The sequence below is a fragment of the Microchirus variegatus genome (assembly GCF_963457635.1).
Source record: "Microchirus variegatus genome assembly, chromosome: 7".
In the NCBI taxonomy this organism is placed as follows: Eukaryota; Metazoa; Chordata; class Actinopteri; order Pleuronectiformes; family Soleidae; genus Microchirus; species Microchirus variegatus.
The window spans coordinates 6609110-6630698 of NC_139808.1; the positions used below are offsets into that span (position 1 = coordinate 6609110).

At 41.3% G+C, this 21589-nt stretch overlaps 1 protein-coding gene across 1 annotated transcript in view; it reads right to left on the bottom strand.

Annotated features, from left to right (window-relative positions):
- Nucleotides 1–21029, bottom strand: part of asic1b (acid-sensing (proton-gated) ion channel 1b) — a gene marked incomplete at both ends in the record, with an annotated part of 200556 nt that extends 179527 nt beyond the window's left edge. Inside the window, 2 exons of the mRNA XM_083892814.1 lie at nucleotides 8442–8637; nucleotides 20668–21029. Coding sequence (XP_083748940.1) covers nucleotides 8442–8637; nucleotides 20668–21029 — 558 coding nt within the window. The remainder of the gene's footprint in view (nucleotides 1–8441; nucleotides 8638–20667) is intronic.
- Nucleotides 21030–21589: the final 560 nt, after the last annotated feature.

Sequence of the window (21589 nt, forward strand, 5' to 3'; positions counted from 1 at the left end):
ATTAATGTTCCTGGAAACGTAGGAAATATTCCCATTTAAGAAGCTAAAACGATCAGAAAAATCTTGTAAAGACGTGATAATAATCAATTCATCGATTAGTTGTTTCAGCTCTAGTTCAGGGACAATGAACACAGAAAAGTACAGAATATCCTCTTCTCATTCAGCTATAGTATACTTTCCCTCACCAGTACCCACATCATTCCTCCTTCCCCCCCAGTTCCTTTTGTACTTCCGTACCAACAACCGAGTAAGACTCTTCCACTGGCACACAGTGGGGGTTTTTTTTTTTCCCAGCACTGCCCGCAGGTTCCTCCACTTTCTAAAGCTCTCAGTCTCTCTCTCACTCTGAAGCCCTGAAGTGATCCAAACCCAAAGTGTTTATAATTGATTCTTTAAGGGATAAGCCCCCCATCAACCTCATCACCTCATTCATTATCAAAAGTCAGTTATGTAAGAGTAGGAGCAGTGACGAGGTCAAATGGATTGTCAGATCCCCCCCCCCCCCCCGTCTTTTCCTTTTGTCCAAACAAAAACCATCTTTTTTTCAGTCTGTGATTAAATATTCAACAAAGAGGTCTTCCGTAAGGTGCGGTGCCAGGGGGGGTGGATTTTTCACGTTGGTTAAAGCCACAGCAGGCAGTTTTTTTTTTGCTCTTGATCATTTATTCAATAAAAAAAAAAAATCTTCCAGCATAATAGAAGTCAAGTGATCTGTGAGAGAATGACACTTCTGCACCTCCTCTGCGCTCCGCCGACAGCCTTACAGTGCGTAAAAAATTCATTTTCGACGTGAATTTGCCTGCTGATTCTGGTGAGGAAAAGCCGCTGGTCTCCAAAACAAGTCAAGGATTTTCATCCGTGACTCAGCAGAAAACCTAATTGATCCACGATGAGGCCTATAGTAATAGCAAATTGATTGATTTATCCTCGAGAGGGAGAGCAGAGGGGAGTGTCCAGCCAAGAAAGGACGACAGGCTCATCAGCTGACGGATAAGACGTGAATAACAATTAATAAGTGAGGGTAGGACAAAGTGTCACAGTTGATGAGGAACGGCTAATTAGAATAAATAAGTACTATAATTTGTGATATTGCAAATGCAAAAAATTTCTCACATAATATTAGATTATACTGTTGTTTAACCCTTTAAGGTACTACTCAACCATCAATGTCATGTCATTGTTGACATATTATCGTTTCAGAGGAGTTGTTGTGTACGTAATTATGTAACTTAATTCAACAAAAATAAGTCTTATAAGGGTCAAATAATTTTTTTAAAACACGCTCTACCAAACAGTTGACTTGTCATGTTATGGTAAAGGTAGAGAAGCTAGCTAATGTTGGTAAAATTAGGGGGAAAAAAGTGGTTAGTGTTGTTAAAATGATTAATTTATTGATCAAGAAATTGCACTTAATGTGACTTCTCTGAATGTTGTACTTTTATTATGAACAGACATCTCAATAATCGGAAATATTGTAAGGTCTAATTTAAAAAAAAGTAAAAAATAAATATTGATTGTCGTTATTGTTATCATAAGTGAATAAAAAATGACCTATCGTTCCACCATAAAAAACAAAAAAGAGGGAATCTTGGAGTAAAAGGCAAGAAAAACACCCACTTAACACATTTAAGGGAATTCTTCATATGAACGAGGGGTAAAAAAAAAAAAAGGATGATTACACTCGCCGCAAATCCACAAACGGACACGACAAGAACGGACTTCAAAAAATCTGCATCGATTCAAGCAGCGTTTGTGTAACGTGATCCACGAGCAGGTGTCTCTTAAAAGCTTTCCCTATCGATCACGTCTCATTAGCAACACTTATCTGCGACACCGGCGGTGAACGCTTGACGCTCAATAGACAGCTGAAACTGAGACAATAGCTCAATAGAATGATTGGTAATTACGTAAGGGTCTGGGTTACACAGAGGCGAGAGGTGAGGGGTGTGTGTGGGGGGGGGGTGAGTGGCCACATGAGAGGTACTTAAGGACTAAAAATGTCACCTCAACTCCATGACTAATTGTCACAAAGGCTCGATTACTGAACAACTCCTTTTCAAATCAACATCACACTTTGAATCAATTCGAGAAGCAAATCAAATCACAAAAGCAAACAGCAAACACCGTTTCACCTTAGCTCTCTGTTGAGGTTTTCAAGGACCGATTGAGTTTTTACACTATTTTCGACAACTGTACTGATGTTTTTAGTCCGTTTGCTTATTAATAAAACAGGACAAATTCCGCAGCTGATCATATGAACTGAGGTATAAGTGTGCCGCACAAACAACAAAACCTATAGTTTATTTTGGACTAAACCAGGGGTCGGGAACCTTTAGAATGAAAAGAGCCATTTTTGTCCACTCTTCACCCAAATAAAATTAATCTGGAGCCACAAAACCTATTTGATCCTTAAAATGAAGATACAATGTAAAGTTACATAAATACATATATACTCTATTTAAAGAACTACAATTTTCAAGTTGATACCCAACCTCTAAAGTGTAGAAAAACGACTTTCAAATAAAATAAAAAGATTTCATGTAGTACTTAATAGCTTTTGGGGTAGGTTTTTCAACTAGATATGACAGATAAAACGTCAAAACATTTTTATTTATGCCTTTATCTTGACAAAAAAGTGTAAAAAACATGAATAGTTTTTTCTTCAAAGCTAGATGGAGCCGCTACAGAGAGGCTGAAGAGCCACATGAGGTTCTAGAGCCGCAGGTTGCAGACCCCTGGACTAAACTATAAGTGGAGGACGGGAGGGACCTGTTGAGTTGCTATACTTCAGCGAACAAAGTACTGGGGCAGGTGGAAAAGGGAGACCAGAGTGTCTCCTGATAGCACTCTTACTGCAGCTATACTGCTGCTGCTGCTGCTGTGGTCAACAATGTTTTGTGTCCTTGTGTCTCTCTCTGCAACACTTGACCATTATGTGTTCAGTCTAAAGGACTTGTGTTGTTACCTGGGCAAACAGACACGAAGAGTGAGGATGAGGAGAGCACAGTTTGTATCAGGTTACCCATTGTATACATTTATATCAGTTTTACCTTAAGCTGTAAAACGCCTGGCTTTTACTTATTGTCTGCAGCGACATGGCACAAGCTGTAGGGAAACCACGTCAACCAAGCCTTCTGAGATGCTGATTATTCACTTCAATTCAATTTTATAACATGCATTATCTCGAGGCACTGCACATAGGCAACATCATGGAGAGCAGAGAAACCCAACAATTCACACATGCGCACGCACTAGGCATCAGTGGAGAGAGAAGGACTCAAAGATGTGCGGCCGTCTGCCTCGACAGGTTGGGGTGAAAGGTAATCTTTTTTTTATGGGCGAAAATATATATATATATATTTTTTTTGTTTGATGCTATATGGAACAAAAAGGTCCATGGCACAAAAAGAACAACAACATTCTACTTTACAACGTGCGTCATGTTTTTTTCGGGGGGTTAAATTTCTTGTCTAATATCTTGAAAAACAACAAAGTGTAATCATATGCTATAACATAGTCAGGATGCACCGATACACTTTTTTTTCACTTCCGTTCCAATCCGGTACCTGAATTTGAATATATGCCGATACCGATGGCTGGTTGTAAACTGTGGAGTGGAGTGTAACATTACTGCGTGTCTCATTGGGACACGCCTACGTTCGGGAAGTCCGCTCCACTTTTTGCAGCCAGCTAGCAGAGCAGTCAGGGCGTCACGTGTTTCAGCCGACAACATTAAAGCACAGACGGATCGGATCATAAATCTCTTCCAGTTGGATCGGAAATTTGCGATCCACGAATTACGTCTGTATCGGAACCCGATACTGGCTCAGATCGTCTCCATCCCTTCACTCTTAGAAATAAAAGTGCTAGGTAGAACCATATAAGGTGGCTCCTCATAGGTAGAACCTAACCTGGAACCTTTTAAAACCCTTTATCCAGGAAAGGGATTTTAAAGGGTTCTCTGGATCAACATGGTTCTTACTGGAACCATTAGTGTTACCAAGAACCCTTGAAAAACCCTTTCTTTGGGAAAGGGTTTTTCAGAAGCAAATGGTTCCAGGTAGAACCTCAGCCCTTGTAGAAGGACCGTTTTTGGAACCCTTATTTCTAAGAGTGTATAACATAGGCGACTGTACCTGGTCTTACCAGCTGTGGGGGGAACCAGAGAGTTAATCCTTCACTGTGTTACTAACAACAAAGGTTATAGTTAGCCTTTTTGTCATTTCAGGTTTAATATCAATGCTGATATAAGAGACTGAATTATTTCTTATCCTTTTTGGTCAAACCCTGTGTGGTGATCACACTGTGCCATTACCTTTCAGACTCTTAATGTCCCATTTGACAACCTACAGTATATTAAGTGTCACGATTGCTGTGGGAGAAACTCTAATTATCCGTTGTTGACAAAGGGCCAATAAAGCAATGCATTGTAACTGGAAGCCCAACTTCCATATGTAGCTGGGGCCATTTGTTTCTGGCTATCTTCCACAGCCAGAGAGCAGCTAGTGAGGCACGGGGCCGACGCCAGAGGTAAACAAGCAGAGGCCGAAGACAGTGTTAATCACAGTTTTAATGCTTGCACGCTCTGGGGGTTGGAGTCAGGGGCTTATGGAAGTGTTCATCTGCCCTTTATTTATTTTTTGAGGGTGTTTTTTTTCCCGATCACACTGAAGATTCTTTCCACACCATTTGTGCTCTCTCTGCTGAGCTGGTTTATCCAGGTCCACGACTGTATTAATACAACACAGTCCTGTGAAGCACCATCTGCCATAAGCACAACTAAAATGTGGGCACATCAGCAAATTAGATGAGCCATTTTGCAGCCTACTCGTGTTACTACATGGTTTTATGGGATATTGAGGTGAAAAGGCTCAGGGCATGAGATATTCTGACTCAAAGGACCACTGAAGGACACAGTGTAAGAGTGTGAAATAGTTTTTTTTTTTTTTTCTTTTTTACTAGTCCTCAGATACCTTCTCTGCCTACACAACAGATGTTTTAACTGCAGGAGGGGTTTGCGTTGTCCTGGGAACGCTACAAGTAAAGTGACTCTTGCGTTTTACTCATTTATTTTAGAGCTTTGGCAAATGTAAGCAGGAGTGAGAACTGTTGTATTTTAGCTTTACAGTCTTCCAGATGATCTCAGTAAAGGCAAATGGTTAATGATCTGTATGTGTATAGTGCTTTTCTAGTCTCGATGACCACTCAAAGCTGCACTACAGTCTTGCCATTCACACCCATTCTCTCACACTTCCATACGGTTTTTCATATTGAGCTTTACAGTCTTCCAGATTATCCCAGTGAAGGCTTTAGCGGGTAAGTGACAGCACAGACATGGTGTAAAAATTAAGAAAAAGCACTTAAAGGTACTATATGTAGTATTTATGGGTTTATATAACCCAAAATCCACTTTTGTATACATATTATGTGCTCCTGCATTGTCTCGTCGCTGTATAATATTCTTTGTTTAATTTGCGTAGTGTTTCAAAAAGTCATGTAAAATAACATGACCGCGGGCCGCGGTTGCATAGCCACTGTTAGCAGCGAGACGCCATGTTTCTACCGGAGCCTGTAAGGACAAACGCGAGAGAACAAATCAAGCGTCTCTTTACTTGTAGCAGAAGTCCCGCCTCCTCTCTCTCCGCTTCGTCTGCTACGGCCGTGGTAGCTCGCCCTCTCCCTCGCCTCACGAACCTCATCTGCTGACACGGAGAAAGACGACGAGGACGACATTTGACCAGCTGAGGATACCGTAGCGCTCAGGGAAGGGAGGGGGTGAGCAGAGGAGCAGTTCTTTGTTGTAAATTTCAGCCTCTCCTCTAGATGTCACTATAAACTACTTACTTCACCTTTAAGTCACCTCACTGTCATAGTGCATCAGGGCAAATAGATAATTTCCTCAATTTCAAAAATGTATTAAAAATATTCCTTAAGAGGTTTGCTATTATTTTCAATGTATCCTTGTTCAGGGTGATGCTGACTATTATTATAGAACATTTCAAGTCATCTCAAGATACTTTTTGTTTTTTGAAATAAAGTCACCTCACTGTCATAGTGCATCAGGGCAAATGGATAATTTCCTCAATTTCAAAAAATTATTACAAATATTCCTAAAGAGGTTTGCTAATATTTTCAATGGATCCTTGTTCAGGGTGATGCTAACTATTATTATAGAACATTTCAAGTCATCTCAAGATACTTTTTTGTTTTTTGGAATTAAGTCACCTCACTGTCATAGTGCATCAGGGCAAACAGATCATTTCCTCAATATCAAAAATTCATTAAAATGATTCCTTAAGGTTATGGATAACACTTTGTTTAATCTGTCTAATTGAATGGAAGTCAAAGTAGTGTTAAAAGAAGAATAGCTGTGCAAACCTGTGTGTGTGTGTGTAGCCTATAAATCAAAACACAGATCCAGATATTGTTTTACGACATGGCTGTTTTGGTTCATACATCTATCTTCCAGCACGGTTACACTGAGATTTACTTCCTAAACTGACAGTTTGCCATAATCTGACACCTGACTGGTGTTAATATCAGACCCTGATTCTATCACATGTTTAATATACGGTCAATGCACTTATCATCTCCTTTTACAGCAGCAGCAGCAGTAGTAAGTGTCCACTGTCAGCCAACAAGCGCTCACACATTGGTTGTAGCTCCGAACTACAAAGGTTAGTTGGAAAGAATCTCAAGGCTCTCCGGCAGCAAGGTAAGCTCTTCTTCCTCTAAAAATGTCATAAAATAAATGGTCAAATATGTACTGCTGTGTTTACATTTTATCCATAAATGTTTTCGCTAGAACTCAATGACTAGTTTGTTTAGAATCAGAATGTTTGTCACAGATCGTCTGACAGTTTCATCCTCATACGTTGCCGCAGCAGCACTAAAAAAACATTAAAAACAGTGGACGCTCAGCTTAAATTGATCTATATGAGATAACACAGAATAGACACATAATCACTGTGGTAAATGAAACACTGACTGGATAAATGTGTCAAAAACGTTACTTCCGGGGAAGCTCAGCTTCTCTGGAAACAAATATCAGCCCTTTGTGTGTTATTCGCTCAGCTGTATAGCACACTTATGTTTGAACATGTTATACACTGTAAAAAAAAAAAACTCTATTATATAATTTTTCTTGTTCATTTACATAATTGTCCCATTTCCTGCAAGTTAATTCATTCATTTTTGTCGGTTTGGTCAAGGAGGTGAGGGCAGCCTGAAATTAGTTTCCCCTGTTCTGCAGATACTGCGCTAACAACAGGGCTAAACAACTCTAGGCAAAGAATAAAATCATTATTTTGTTGTCCGGAAATATTACACATCACATTTTCCCATTAGGAAGGAACAATTAATTTCTAACCGATAATAACTGACAGTCGCTAATTAAACATGAATGGTGAGACAACGGGATTAAAAGTGTTCTATTCAGAGTCGAAGAATGTCTGCGACACGTTGAGAATACGGATTATTTTTTTTTATATTGTGTTAACAGCAACACTAACAACAGAAAATGAGACGCCCCTCATCACCACAACAGCGCAGCTGCTGGAAAACTCTCGATCGATCACACGGATCATCGATCACTGTGTTCAGCAACGGCGCTCGTCTGGTTTTTTGCTCAGAAACTACTTCATGTCCACAGACTGTTATTTGTAAAGACCTGCAGCAGAAACAAAGCTGTGGAGAAATCCAGACTTTTTGCATTTCAAATATCTTGCCCATGAAATGACATCATCTACAGATGTGGCAGAAGATCACATTGTTGTTTTTTTTTGTCTCTTTTTAAACAATTTTCAACAACAGACATAATAGATAATTTACAATAACTGATGACAATGATAACTACTATCAGGACCAGGTGCTTTCAGCAGCCCCAGTGGTTGTTGCTGAGCTGTATCTGATAAATGTGTATAGCAGATATAAAAGGTCGCACAGGTTCCACATAATACAACAAAAGAAAACAAAAAAAACATTACAACAAAATGCCTCAGAGAGACGGATTTTGTTTTTCTATTATTCTTAAACCACGAAGCAAGTGTTACAGCACTGACCCAGGATTCGGCTAAAGACCAACTTTCAATCTTTTATGAGAGTTTTTTCCAGGAACAACACAATCACACTTGAGCCAGCATGACAGCAGACTTGCACGAGTATCAGTGGGTCATACTGAGATGTAATCTCAGCGGCCCTAGTCACAGCATACACAATTGTTTTTCATTCCCTATAGACGTGGACTGATGGGTCCGTGGACTGGAAACAAAAATCGAGTCTTCACAATCCACTATTATCCAAATCCTGGACATATCATTGTCCAAAAGCAAAAACATCAGCGCTGATTGCCAATACTAGCTATATAAAACAGATGCCTCAATCAACAATATCAGCACTGATCGGACCTGGCACACACGACAGGTCAAGCTTCCCCGACTCACCACTTTGAAGTCTTCAGCGCTGCACTCCATGCCTCGGTAGTAGCAGGAAAGCAGCATGTCCTTGATGTCGTGGCCCGATCGGTCGTAGAATTCACGCATGTTGAAGGGGCGGGGCTTATAGTTGTCGAAATTGGCCCTCTCCTTCAGGATCTGCAGGACATTTTCCTCCACCATGTGTGGATCTCGGATCTCGTACCTAGACGACAACAAGGTTCAGGGCTTTACTTAATGTAACAATGACATAACAAATGTATTCATGCACACAATATATAAACATATATGAATTAACGGTTTTGTAATGTTTTAAATGTTACTTCAGTTTGGCATAAAGAAACTATAGAAAGGACTAAGGGAGTTGACTGATTAATCATTTTATGAATATCCATTGAGTTTCCACTGCCATGACTCCTACTGAGTAGTAACATGCCTAGCATAAATTATAGGTCCATAGCTTTGTTTGTTTGTTCATTTAACGGCCACTTTTGTTTAGCGTGTATGTGCATTCTGCCGATGATTAACAACAAAGACATCCTTTGAAAGACTCTACAAAATATAAAGATGTAGTGCACTGCTGCATCTGCATATGAGAGCAAATAATGTGGAGTCCACAGCATGTTAAGCTTAGAGGTGCATTCAATGACCCTCATAAATTTAAATTCGTCTGCAAACACACATGCAGTCCACTGACCAACTGCTTGGTGATATACATAGTATATATATATACATAAATACATATAAATACATATACATATATATATATATACACATATATATATATACATATACATATATATACACACACATATATATATATACATACATATACATATACATATACATATACACATATATATATACATACATACATACATATAAATATATATATATATACACATATATATACATACTCATACATATATATAAATACATATATATATACATACATACATACATACATACATATATGTATTTATATATATATATATATATGTATATATGTATGTGTATGTATATATATGTGTATATATATATATATTTATATTATGTATGTATATATACTGTATATGTGTATATGTATATATATATATACATATAGTTTGTCTAAATTTACAATTTTACTAGTTTGACCTCTAACATGAACCAAAGGAGAGTCATTCTGTATTTACTTGAACATGTGTTACTTAATACAAGTAGACCTTTAATCAAGGACACAAATTTCAATATAAACAAAAGTGAAAGTGCAATACACAAAATTGTACGCATAAATTTGGGCGTAACCGGGAAAACACAGTTTGGGAGTGGTCAGAAAACAAACACTGTTGAACCCGAGGGCAGAACAACAACTCATGGCAGAATGAAGGCAACGATCCAAACTTAATGAGGCCACAGAAGGTAAAGGAAGTAAAAAACAACAACAAAATAATCCAAAAACAATAGGAATAAGGGTAAAGTTAAGCACTTACAACTAAAAAAATCACAGGGAGAACAAAAGTAACAACAAAGCAAGAGAGAGTGTAGAATGTAAAGTGAACTGAGAAAACAAGAAGTGGGTGTGACTAATGCAACAAATGCGTCATAGCTTCTCAGTGTCTGCTTCTGTCCATCGAGCCTGAAACAACAACCGATGACGGTCATCAGCATCAGCATCTCCAAAAGGTCTGGATTTAGCCTTTTAAAACGCTCCTTTTAAGAGTTTGGCAGGGAGTCAGACATTTCAGGCAATTAGGTTCAAAATATTAAGAATTATTAAAAGGAGCAAAAACATGCATGTTTGTCCTCTAACTGAACCCAAGCTACATTGTGCAGACGCCAGCTGTCCCTGACCTGCAGTTATCCGTCCCTGACAACATTGTAAAACCTGTTGTCTGAAACTGGCAGCTGAACTGTGGGCACGCCAGCCACGACGAGTAATGCTGAGTGGGAGAAAACAGCTCATTACTTAGAGGATGTGAATATTTCTTTTTTTTTTTTTTTTTTTAACACAATCGCGCTAATCAATCTGCCAAATAATTAGAATTAACTGTGGCGGCAGACCGTTTTCACATCGTAAGCATAACAATGTTCATAATGCCGTAATTCAGGCTGAGGATTGTGCACACTCGGGGGGGTTTGCTAAATCAAAGCAAAACACTTCACTTAGCATCTGCCGCAAAAGTGTAATCAGGTACATCGCGTGGGGGGAAGAAAACACACTCGACTTTCTCCTGTTTTCCGTCTCTTTTTGCTCCTCTGAAAAACTCTCTAACTAAGTGTGTGTTCACAGACACCCAAAACTCAATCACCATACTCGCAGAAGGAAAATACTGGAGGGGGCAGAGGGGGGGGGAGTCATTAATGGTGTGCCTGTGCTGACAGGCATCATCAACCTCCAGCACCTGCTCACAATCATTCACAGATACAAATTAACCTTAATTAACTAGTGTGGCCCGGCCTCTGAGAAACGACGGCCCGTCGATGACCCCCCCCAACCCCCACCCCCCACTGAGGGATGGGCCATCAGTGATACAAGCATCCAAATTATGGAGTGCTAAGATTAAGCGGCACTGACAGACACTCATAAAATTAATTTGTTGGGACACACAGAGTCAGTCAGGGTGTATAGGACAGTAGAAGAATGTGCTTAATGGCTTTTAAATTAAGCAGCAGCAGCAGCAGCAGCAGTGTAGTCATTGCTTCCTGTGCTCTCCACTTAAAGTATTGCAAAAGTAGCGGGGGGTGCACGTCTTTTTGATATCAAATCCTGAACTCGCGTGTAACATAAGAGCGAACGCAGCCCTCTCATAATGGGGTTCGTGCATTGTGCTACTGCAATAAATTTGGACGGCTCAATTTGCGTCGTCAAACATGAATGTCTTTCCCCAAGCTGTGGGAAAAGCCAAAATTAGAATTGGAAAAACCACGAGAGAGACAAAGAGACAAAGGCACATACCCTTCTCCTCTGACGATAAATCTGTGAATGACTTTGCGGATGACGACAGCGAGAGTTATTTCTCATGGATATGGGGCTCTATATCAAACCATAATTGGTGGTAAATCCTCATGGGCGCTTTATTTTTTAATTCCACAAGGGCAACCTTTTTTATACCTTGAGGATGAAAATAAAATAGTTAACTATGGCTTTTGCTAGAACGGCCTTCATATTACGATGCAAATGTAATATGTTTGTCTTCAGCTGCAGCGTTGTTTACCTGCTACGCAAAGAACGGAATACAATATTCACCATGTCAGACAGTGTATGCTATCATTTTCTGAAGATCGAACTAGAGCTGAAACAATGAATCGATTATTAATCGATTACTAAATGAATCACCAACTACTTTGATAATTGGTTTGAAGGTTTTCTCACGATTAAAACAAGGTCTGATTGTTTCCAGCTTTTTAAATGTGAACATTTTCTTCATTTCTTTGCTCCACATAACAAAGAAATCATTCAAACGCAATCACTTTGGTTTGTGGAAAACAATAAGACGTTCGAGAACATCATCATTTCCAGGTTTGACAAACACAGATCAGTTTCATCATTTTCTGACATTTTATAGACCAAAATCGACAAATTAATGGATTACAAAAATAATCGTTAGTTGCAGCTTTCCATTTGTCTCGTGCAGCTATTAACATGTCTACCTCCAATTTTCTCCACAGGTTCAAAGCAAAGTCTTGAATGGGGTCGTACCTATGTTCCCCGGGTCCTATGTTCCCCGTTTTACCCCAAAAAAGGTCCTATGTTCCCCACTTTGTGGAAGCCTGGGTGTGGAGCTCCAGGGTAAAGGGTTAGGGTTTTTCTAAAAAAGGGTCCTATGTTCCCCGGTCACATACAAAGCAGGGAACATAGGACCCGGGGAACATAGGACCCGGGGAACATAGGACCCGGGGAACATAGGACCCGGGGAACATAGGACCCGGGGAACATAGGACCCGGGGAACATAGGACCCGGGGAACATAGGACCCGGGGAACATAGATACGGTCCCGTCTTGAATAGTGCTGGACCCGTTAGCGGCGGTTAATGGCGCTAACATTAGCGCATGGCGCGGACCGAAAAAAAAGACGTGCGTGATGTCATGTTTATGTGCCACGGCATTTACCAGTTAGCTCAGTTAGCTGTGTTAGCTCCTTTAGCGCCGTTAGCACGCCTAAAGTCGAACTGGAGCGGTCCATTTGTTAAAACGAAAAGAGAAGCGCTACAAATAACCAGCGTACCTGTGTAACTGCGTATGTGTGCCTCTGTTTTTAAAGTTTATCGTCACTTTGGAGACTCATTTTAACAAATCAGGAGTCACGTAAACATGATGTCACGCGCGCCTTTTTCCGGTCAGTCGTCACGGAAACGCGCCATGCGTTAATGTGCGTTACCGTTGGCGCACTACTCTTGAAACACGGCTTCAAGTGCTGCAGTGAATACGTTCAGTCCTCATCTGATTTAATAAAAGGTGTTTAGTATAAACAGAAATATTATGAGCAGCAGAAACTATAACTCTACGTCAACAGACTAGAGATAAGGCGGCGTAGATTACCCTTCCACTCACTGATTCAATACATACTAAAAAAAAAAAAAAAAAGTTCTTATCAGGCTGTTATCGAAATCATATCGAGGCACAATATTGTTGTGGAGGGTAAATGATTACTTGGACGTGTGCAGTCTGTCGCCTGCAGTGCAGCTCGCTGTGGCCGCTCCCTGCAATACTTTAAATTGATCTGAAAAGTCGTCTGGTTTTGATAAGCAGCGTGTCCTCGTGATAAGCAGCTGAATTTCCAGCGACTGCTTAACGTAGTCAACAACAACCGATCTGCCGAGCCCACACAGGGGGCTGCCGAGCAAAACTGTCACGCTTCATTCTCCTAAAAAAAAAACAGTCTGCGGTGATATACATTAGACTTAACTACATTTTGTGTCTTCTAGGCAACACAAAGCTGCCAGGAGAGCACTTAAGACGCTGCGTTCAGATCTCAGAGACAGGAGGCTTTAGTGGAAGCACATACCATCACAATGATCTGAGTAGACTTTTAATACTGGCCCTGCCACTGCTCCCTAAAGCAATAACAGCGAACCTGCTACATAGGAGCGGTGGAGTCTAAATTGCATTACGCGTCCACAACCGGTTTAATTTTGAAGGGGAACATCTGCATCACTTCGCAAACTCATAGGAGGTGTGAGTAAATACAGGCAAATTCAAAATAAATCTCACTCCATGGCAGTTCACACTCATATTGCGCTACCTTAAGACGGTGTTCATGACAAAACAACGAACACTTCTTGATAAAAGATGGGGTAATTATACAATTAGGGTGCTTTCACACCTACAGCATTTGGTGCGCACCGAACGTAGTTTGGTCCCTTGGTTCGGTTTGTTTTTTGCGTAGGTGTGAATGTAATCTCGGTACTTTGGTGTGCACCAAATCAACCAGTCCGAGACCTGCCTGAAGGGGTGGTCTCGGACCGCTTTATCCGCCCTACTTTGGTACGGTTCCTCTGGTGTGAAAGCAACCAAACCAAATGGGACGAAACGGTATAGTTTAATGCATTATGGGTATTAGATGAGATACCTGATTATACCCCCGAATTTCCACCGGGCGCGGCGGTTTTGCGCCGTCCTCTGCCCAGGGCCAATCCCCAGCGGGCGTGTCACGGCAGCAATGCCATGATCGCTGCCTTGCGAGCCAGCGATCAGCTCCGGTGACCACGGCGCTTACGTTCCGGTGGAAATCGGGGGGTTAGTCTGGTTCCGGTGCCGATGATCTTTGCGGTGTATTTTGGTTCGTTTAGAACTATGCATATGTGAAAGCTACATTTTTTTGCTACATTGTAACATTTTTCTGACTGATGCAGACCAAAACAATCAAACCATAGGTGTGAAAGCACCCTTAGCGCCAATTAGGCTAACATGAATGTTTCGATTAATGATTTTTGACATTCATTTAAATTATGATCAATTATAATAATCACATAAACAACAATTTTGTTCAAAACTAACCTTAACCATGAAATAATTCTCTCTCGAGTTAATCTACTAATTGCTATAAAGAAAATAGTTGCGGAAAAATACACAGTGGAAGCAACTCTTTGCTTTTATGTCTTTCTGCATAATTATCTGTCCTTTCCGCAGCACTTTTTTTTTTTTATACAAGGACCTGTATGACCTTGCTGAGGCAGACAACCTGCTCAGAATTACCCAGAATTTGATTCCGTAGCACTTCACACACACACACACACACACACTGCTTACATGACTTATGCTCGCGTGTTTGCAAGCTCAGGCCATACATTTAAAAAAAAAAAAAAAAGCCTAAAAAAAAAAGGCACGAGAACCGTGTAAGCACAAGACTCGCTTCTCTGACTTTAATGAGCTGATTCAGTGCTTCTCCGCAGCGTACACTACATCACCCAACACCTATTCCGAAACGACGGGCTTTTGTTAATCATCGTGTAATTGCTTTTCAACAGACACCAAAAAAAATAAAACGGAGCAATTTACCCGTCATTTTCTGCACTACGGAGTATGACTTCAATCAGCAACAATACAATATGGATGTGTTTTTTTTTTTTCTTTCTTTCTTTGACACACAAACTGCTGAAGTGAAAGCTCAGTTATGAATTCCATAGCATTTAAAGAAGACACTTTTCTGGTCCCAAGTGGCTCTTGTCTGGTCACAGTGTTTGGACACAGTTGTGTAAGAAGATTCCACAAAGAACACAGGCTTTGTTGTGTTGTGTCGTAACCGGCAACAATTTTTTTGAGGTAAATGCTATATTCTTCCATGCTTTTGATGTAGAGCAATATAGTTTTCTTTTCTTTCCAGCTCTATTCTTTGACTTAACTACTTCTCAGTCAAAAATCGTCCCAGTGACCAAGAGAATAACAGTGAAAGCAAAATTTACCCGATATAAACACGGACGGTCTTGTTTTTCTATCATTGATCACATTGATTGATATAAAGAAGTTTACCACTGCATTGTTTAAAGTTGAATTTCGAAGCAGTCTATATATCTAGCTAGGTTAACCCTCTTATGACCATCAAGATAACCAGGCTGCCTGGATTTATACTGGTTTTATGGCTGTAGTATTGTCAAAAAAAATGTTAAATGAGCAAGTGTTTCTGCTCCTTTTCCCAAAGATAACTTTCACTTGTCGATATCTGGCAGTTATTCAACCGTTGAGGAATGAGCTGACGTCACAAACATGTGACGCGCTGGTTAATCTTGTATGCGATTGGACAGACGGACGCAGAAGTCCTTATGGCTACCTAGCAAAACTCTATTTCTCTGCTATCCATCCATCTTCTACCACTTTATCCTCCACACGAGGGTCACGCGGGGTGCTGTGCCAATCCTAGCTGACATAGGGATCGTCAGTCCAGTTTTTGAATGTTCTAGATATCACAAATGGTCTCGGAGTTGCGATACTGAGAAGTAGGCGAGCCAAATGTTTCACAGCGGGGTTTAATTCATCATCCAGGTTGTCCCTGAATCTTCTGGTTTTACCCAAAGTCCTCATCACACGGTAGAATTTTTACGTGTGGGCTCTCTAAGGACCACTAGTGTTGTGTCGGTCAGGAGTGATTCGTTCGAAAGAAACAAATCATTTGAGTGAGCGAACTGACTGGGATCACTTCATGAACTGATTCGTTCCTTTCTTAGTTCAGTTGAGCTCAGCAGCGATCGTGGCGGCCCGGGAGTGTAACTGCCGCGTTGTGCGAATCACTTGCGAAGTCGTTCGCCGACGCCGTCACTCACTCGTGAATCTTCGGCAAACGACGCCAGCCGATGACACCGATCGGGGAGGGAGTGACTAGTAAGAAGAACTGTGTCTGCCATGCTGCTGTGATTCGTTCACGCTGTCAGTACACTGACTCATGATTCGCGAACGAACTGACACACAGAGAGCTGGAGAACTGTGGCTGAGGACGTGAATCTAGCGAACGAACTGAAACACAGAGAGCTGGTGAACTGTGACTGAGGACGTGAATCTCGCGAACGAACTGACACACAGAGAGCTGGAGAACTGTGGCTGAGGACGTGAATCTCGCGAACGAACTGAAACACAGAGAGCTGGTGAACTGTGGCTGAGGACGTGAATCTCGCGAACGAACTGACACACAGAGAGCTGGAGAACTGTGGCTGAGGACGTGAATCTCGCGAACGAACTGAAACACAGAGAGCTGGAGAACTGTGGCTGAGGACGTGAATCTCGCGAACGAACTGACACACAGAGAGCTGGAGAACTGTGGCTGAGGACGTGAATCTCGCGAACGAACTGACACACAGAGAGCTGGAGAACTGTGGCTGAGGACGTGAATCTCGCAAAGAACTGAAACAGAGAGCTGGTGAACTGTGGCTGAGGACGTGAATCTCGCGAACGAACTGACACACAGAGAGCTGGAGAACTGTGGCTGTGGACGTGAATCTCGTTCACGCCGTCACTCACTCAACGACCCGCGGCGCAAACGTACTGCACTCAGGGAGGAGGTGAGTCACGTAGCAGGGCACTGGGCTCCTGCTTAGCACTGAACGATTCGGTAAACGAAATCTTTTGAACGAATCATTTTAATGAGCGGATTCCAGTGATTCAGTACGCTCAAATGAACTGCCGATCCCATCACTAAGAACCACCTCCTAACAAAGCTGACCTTATAATATTCTAAGAAAATAGCAGATAGTGAACCCATTTTGAAGAAATAAGTGGTTCTCCTCGTGTTACGCAAGAAAGCGGACAAAAACAGTGACGGACGGGCGAGTGTTAATCAGCAGGACAACTCTGTAGCCTAACAAACAGAACTAATTACACACACAGATAAAGACTTGTTCATCACAAGCTTATGAGGCACAACCTAATTGCCTGACGCATGTATTCGTCTGCCTTCATCAGACGTCGGCTTGGCGACCGCCACTGCTTCCCTTTTCTGTTTGTCTCTCCTTCATGTCTGTACTTTTGCCCTTGTGTAACTCTTCCAGGAAATCTGCCCCGAACCTGCGCTAATAAATCCCAGCAGTCGAGGCCCATGTTGATATTTTAATGGTATGCCATTACAACAGACTGTACAGTAACGCTACATAGGATGTGTAGGGACGCTGCATGAAATCCATACCGTGCAGTACCCGAGGGCTGCAGCAGCCGAGCAGTGGACTCTATTCCGTTACGACCTGTGATATGGATGCATATATGGAGGTCGTGGAGCGACGATACTCCATATGAAAACAGGGAAATTGAATTCATGTCATTCTAGCATGTAGCACTCTCAGACTGTGCCTGAAGCTGCAGCAGCGCTGCATGGATCAATATGTTAAAAATAAGACATTATTGTCGACGTGTTTGTGCGTATGAGAGCTGGTGCTTTTCCCCATCCATTCATTCATCCATTGTCTTCTGGTTTTATCCTCAACATGCGGGTCATTTTACTGCATTAGCAGAGTGGAGAGCATGTATCAATAGTGTGGTGCTCAACATGATCAGACCTTCTCTACTTTCATATCGGGGGGATCTTGGCGTGTTTGCCAATATCTGATAATACATTCTAAAGCCAATATTGGCTCATATACTGTAGCAATATTGTGCCGATAATATTGTGTCGTCCCTAACAACAAGTGTCAAGGGACGGAGATGTGGCAGCTGTGAATCAGAGGCACTCAGTCCTCTCTCCACACTTTGTCAGCGAGGGACTTGGAAAGAAGATGTAGTCATCACCTGCTACGGTGTTGAGATCTTCGTATCACATGAACTGTAAAATGATGAGCCACGGATTTGTACCCGTGGCACTTTTTTTTTTCCTTCATCATTCCATAAGCACTCGGAAATGGCTCATATTATCCTTGCAGGAGTCATGTGATCTGTGATAGAAATGTGCTCCTTCTACATTTTTCAATCATATAGCATATTTTAGGAAATTGGTGTTAGGGGAGCATTTCATGCTATAAAATACGTTTTTTTATACATGCAGCAGCTTATTTACTAGATAAGATTGTTTTCTGCACAATTCAATTAAGGAACTGCGCTTAAAAAAAGGTGTTGCGATTATGTTTTATGTACAGCACAAACACTGTACTTCCCTTCACAGAACATTAAAGCACGTGTTACTGTTGGTCCTTCATTAATTGTATTAAACTGAGCAAGTGCTGGATCAGTTCCTTGATAAGTGCAGCACATACAGTAAGTACTACACCCATCTCGAAATCTGAATGGTTCGGCTCTTATCCCCGTTACCCCCGGCTCCTCTTGTGTGGCGGTGGAGACAAGTCAAAATCCTCAATCAACAACCGTTCAATTATCAGATGGATTTCCCCTGAAGAGAAGCCTCATCATGTGAGCTGAGCCACTGCATCTCTCTGGTGGGGCTGAATTTGGGTTTGAGTTATTCGATGACAAAAGAAACCTGACTGGGTAACTGATGAATGGAAAGGAAAACAAATACAGTACAATCGAGGAGAGATGCAGGTCTTGAAATAACTTGTTTTAAAAAATGTAGGCTAATTAATTAGTTGCCTGGGAACTCATCCATTTTTTGCATTTTTCTTTTTAAATCAAGGACAGCAGCCGATTATTATTTAACTAACAATTATGTAATAGTATGCCTGTTTGCTCTCACTGGATAAATGCAGTAAAATGTGTATTTTTTCATCCTCAAGTGCATTGATTGCTATACTGTTTTATATCATGTTTCATGTATGTAATATTTACTTTGTACTTAATATTTAGCCTTTCATATCTTTCACAAATATATGGTAGCACAGTCTCAGAATATACATTGGAGTTAAGGACCATACATGTTCTTTGATGGATGTTGCAGTGTGTAACTTTTGGATATTCTTGATGTTATTGTAATTTTAAAACGCATCTTAAAACCCATTTTTACTCTTTGTCTTTCGACCCAGCATGAGACGTTGGTTTTTATCTTTTTTTATGACCTGTTTATTCGTGTTGTTTTTATATTTTCTACAGTATTTTATTCTATGTTTTATGGTTTGTGACGTCAAAGTGCTTTACGAATAAAGTTAGACACCCCATGCCCCCCCACCCCAATTGTAATCTGTCCCATGTAGCGTAGCATGTTGTCTTACGGTCTCTATATATTCTATGTTTTCTGTCTTCACAAGTTTAAAATAATAGCTTCAATCAATCACTGTAAATGATAAGTGAATGTTTCATGTCTTTTACACTCAGACAGGTTATGTGAGGTGTGTGTTTTTTCTGTAAATTTGTATATCACCTATGGCAAAACTTAATTTAAAAAAAACAAAAAAATAAATAAATAAATACAGTTGGATTGGATGAGTCATGTATCTCGCCAACCTGCTGAACGACCTTTTTGAGCAGTAGAATTCAATTCTGAAACATTTCATGGGTTTTTTTTTTTGTTGAGAGTTTGCAGATGGCTCGCTTTAGTAGCGCAATGTGCTGCCGTTACCACCCTCTGTTTTTGGCACAAAACAAACCCTACTTCCTACAGTAAGTGCAGCACAAGGTGTAAACAACGACACTGAGCACCAGAGGCGCAGCTTGTGAACAGGCAAGGCAGGCAACTGCTTGGGGCCCCGAGCCGGTAGGGGGCCCCCTGAAAACTCGGAGCCTCAGGGCTGTTTCTACTGAAATGTGCAGTGACCAGCCGCCTCCCCGTCCCCCTTAAAAAACAATGGGCGATTTGCAATAACATCTCAGTAGGAAACCTGCCTAAAGGGGCCCCACCTCACTTTAACATGTGTGAAGTTATCGTTCTGCAAGTTGGAAAATGAAGAGGATTATTTACAGTGTAACGCATATCTTTTTTTCTTTTACTAAGTTTATATTGTTTTTTTTTAAGCTATTTACAGTATTTCATTGTTCTTTACATTTATATGTTCACATACTTTCTAATTACGTTTTTCCATGTTATTTCATTCATTTTGAAAAAAAAATATATATATTTTGAACTCATACATTTTTCATTGGTGTCAGATTATTTGTAACATGGTTGGAAGGGCCCCCTGGGAATTTTTGCTTAGGGCCCCTACAGACTCTAGAATCGCCTCTGCTGAGCACACAAGAGATTTGCGGAGCTGATGAGCTCAAAGAATATTGTGTGGTCACGTGGCAACAGTTAGATTGTCACACTTGTTTATATTTTTAAAAAAAGTTATTCCATGTGGTTATTTGTTATTGGCACTTGCCAAAGAAAATAAAAAACATTTTGTTCAGTGGATACCACATGCACATAGTGAGGTACAATGGGGAAGGACAGAAACACACACACACACAGACCTGCCGTTGAGCAAGGCAAGCAGCTCCCCAGCGTGGTACAGGTCGTTGCGGGTCACGCGGGTGAAGCGGAAGGAGTTGAGGTTGCACAGGGTGATGGAGGGGAAATTGAGCTTGGGCGCAGCCACCTCGTCCAGCTTGGTGACGTGCGGGTACTGGAAGTAGAACTGGACGCGGTCCACGCACACCATGATGAGCACGCCCAGGGAGCCCAGGAAGAACAAGATCCACAGGCTGCGCTTGATGCACATCCGCTCATAAGTGAACATGTGCGAGATGCCGTGCAGCGTGGACCTGCTGGCGAAAACTTCGATGGGTGCAGGCTCCTTGAAGTCCAGATCTTCAGAGTCCGGTTTGAGATCCATGGCGGTTGTAGATAGTAGTGGTAGAGGGGGAAAAAAATATATAACAATAATAATAATAAAGATTTAACAGATTAAATGGATGTGAAGGAGTTCACGCCTTAAGACGCATCCACTCTGAGTTATTGCGTCACTGACAGTCCGGCATTTACGGCAATTTACCCGGGATATCCTCCGGGGTATGCTTGGACGACAACAACACGAGGGTAAAAGTGCAGAGAATGATGTTGCGGCTCAGCTTGGGGTCACAGCTCCATCGTAAATAACCCCGGAATGGTGCGCGCATGGACGGATTCCAACACTGTCCTCCTCTGCTCCTCACCACACTTGTGTATTGTGTTTAGAATGATCCAGTTGTTTTCTGATGTCCAAAAACAAAAACACACACACACGCCGCGACTGATGACGAGAACGATTAATAAAAAAACACACCGCTGGTGTTTTCTCTCTCTCTCCAGACGCTTGGTGCCTCTCTCTCTATCGCTCTCTCGTCTTCATATGCAAAGCCAACACGTGCACAGAGACAAAAGCCCGCCGATTTCCCTCTCTTTAACAAAAAGCAG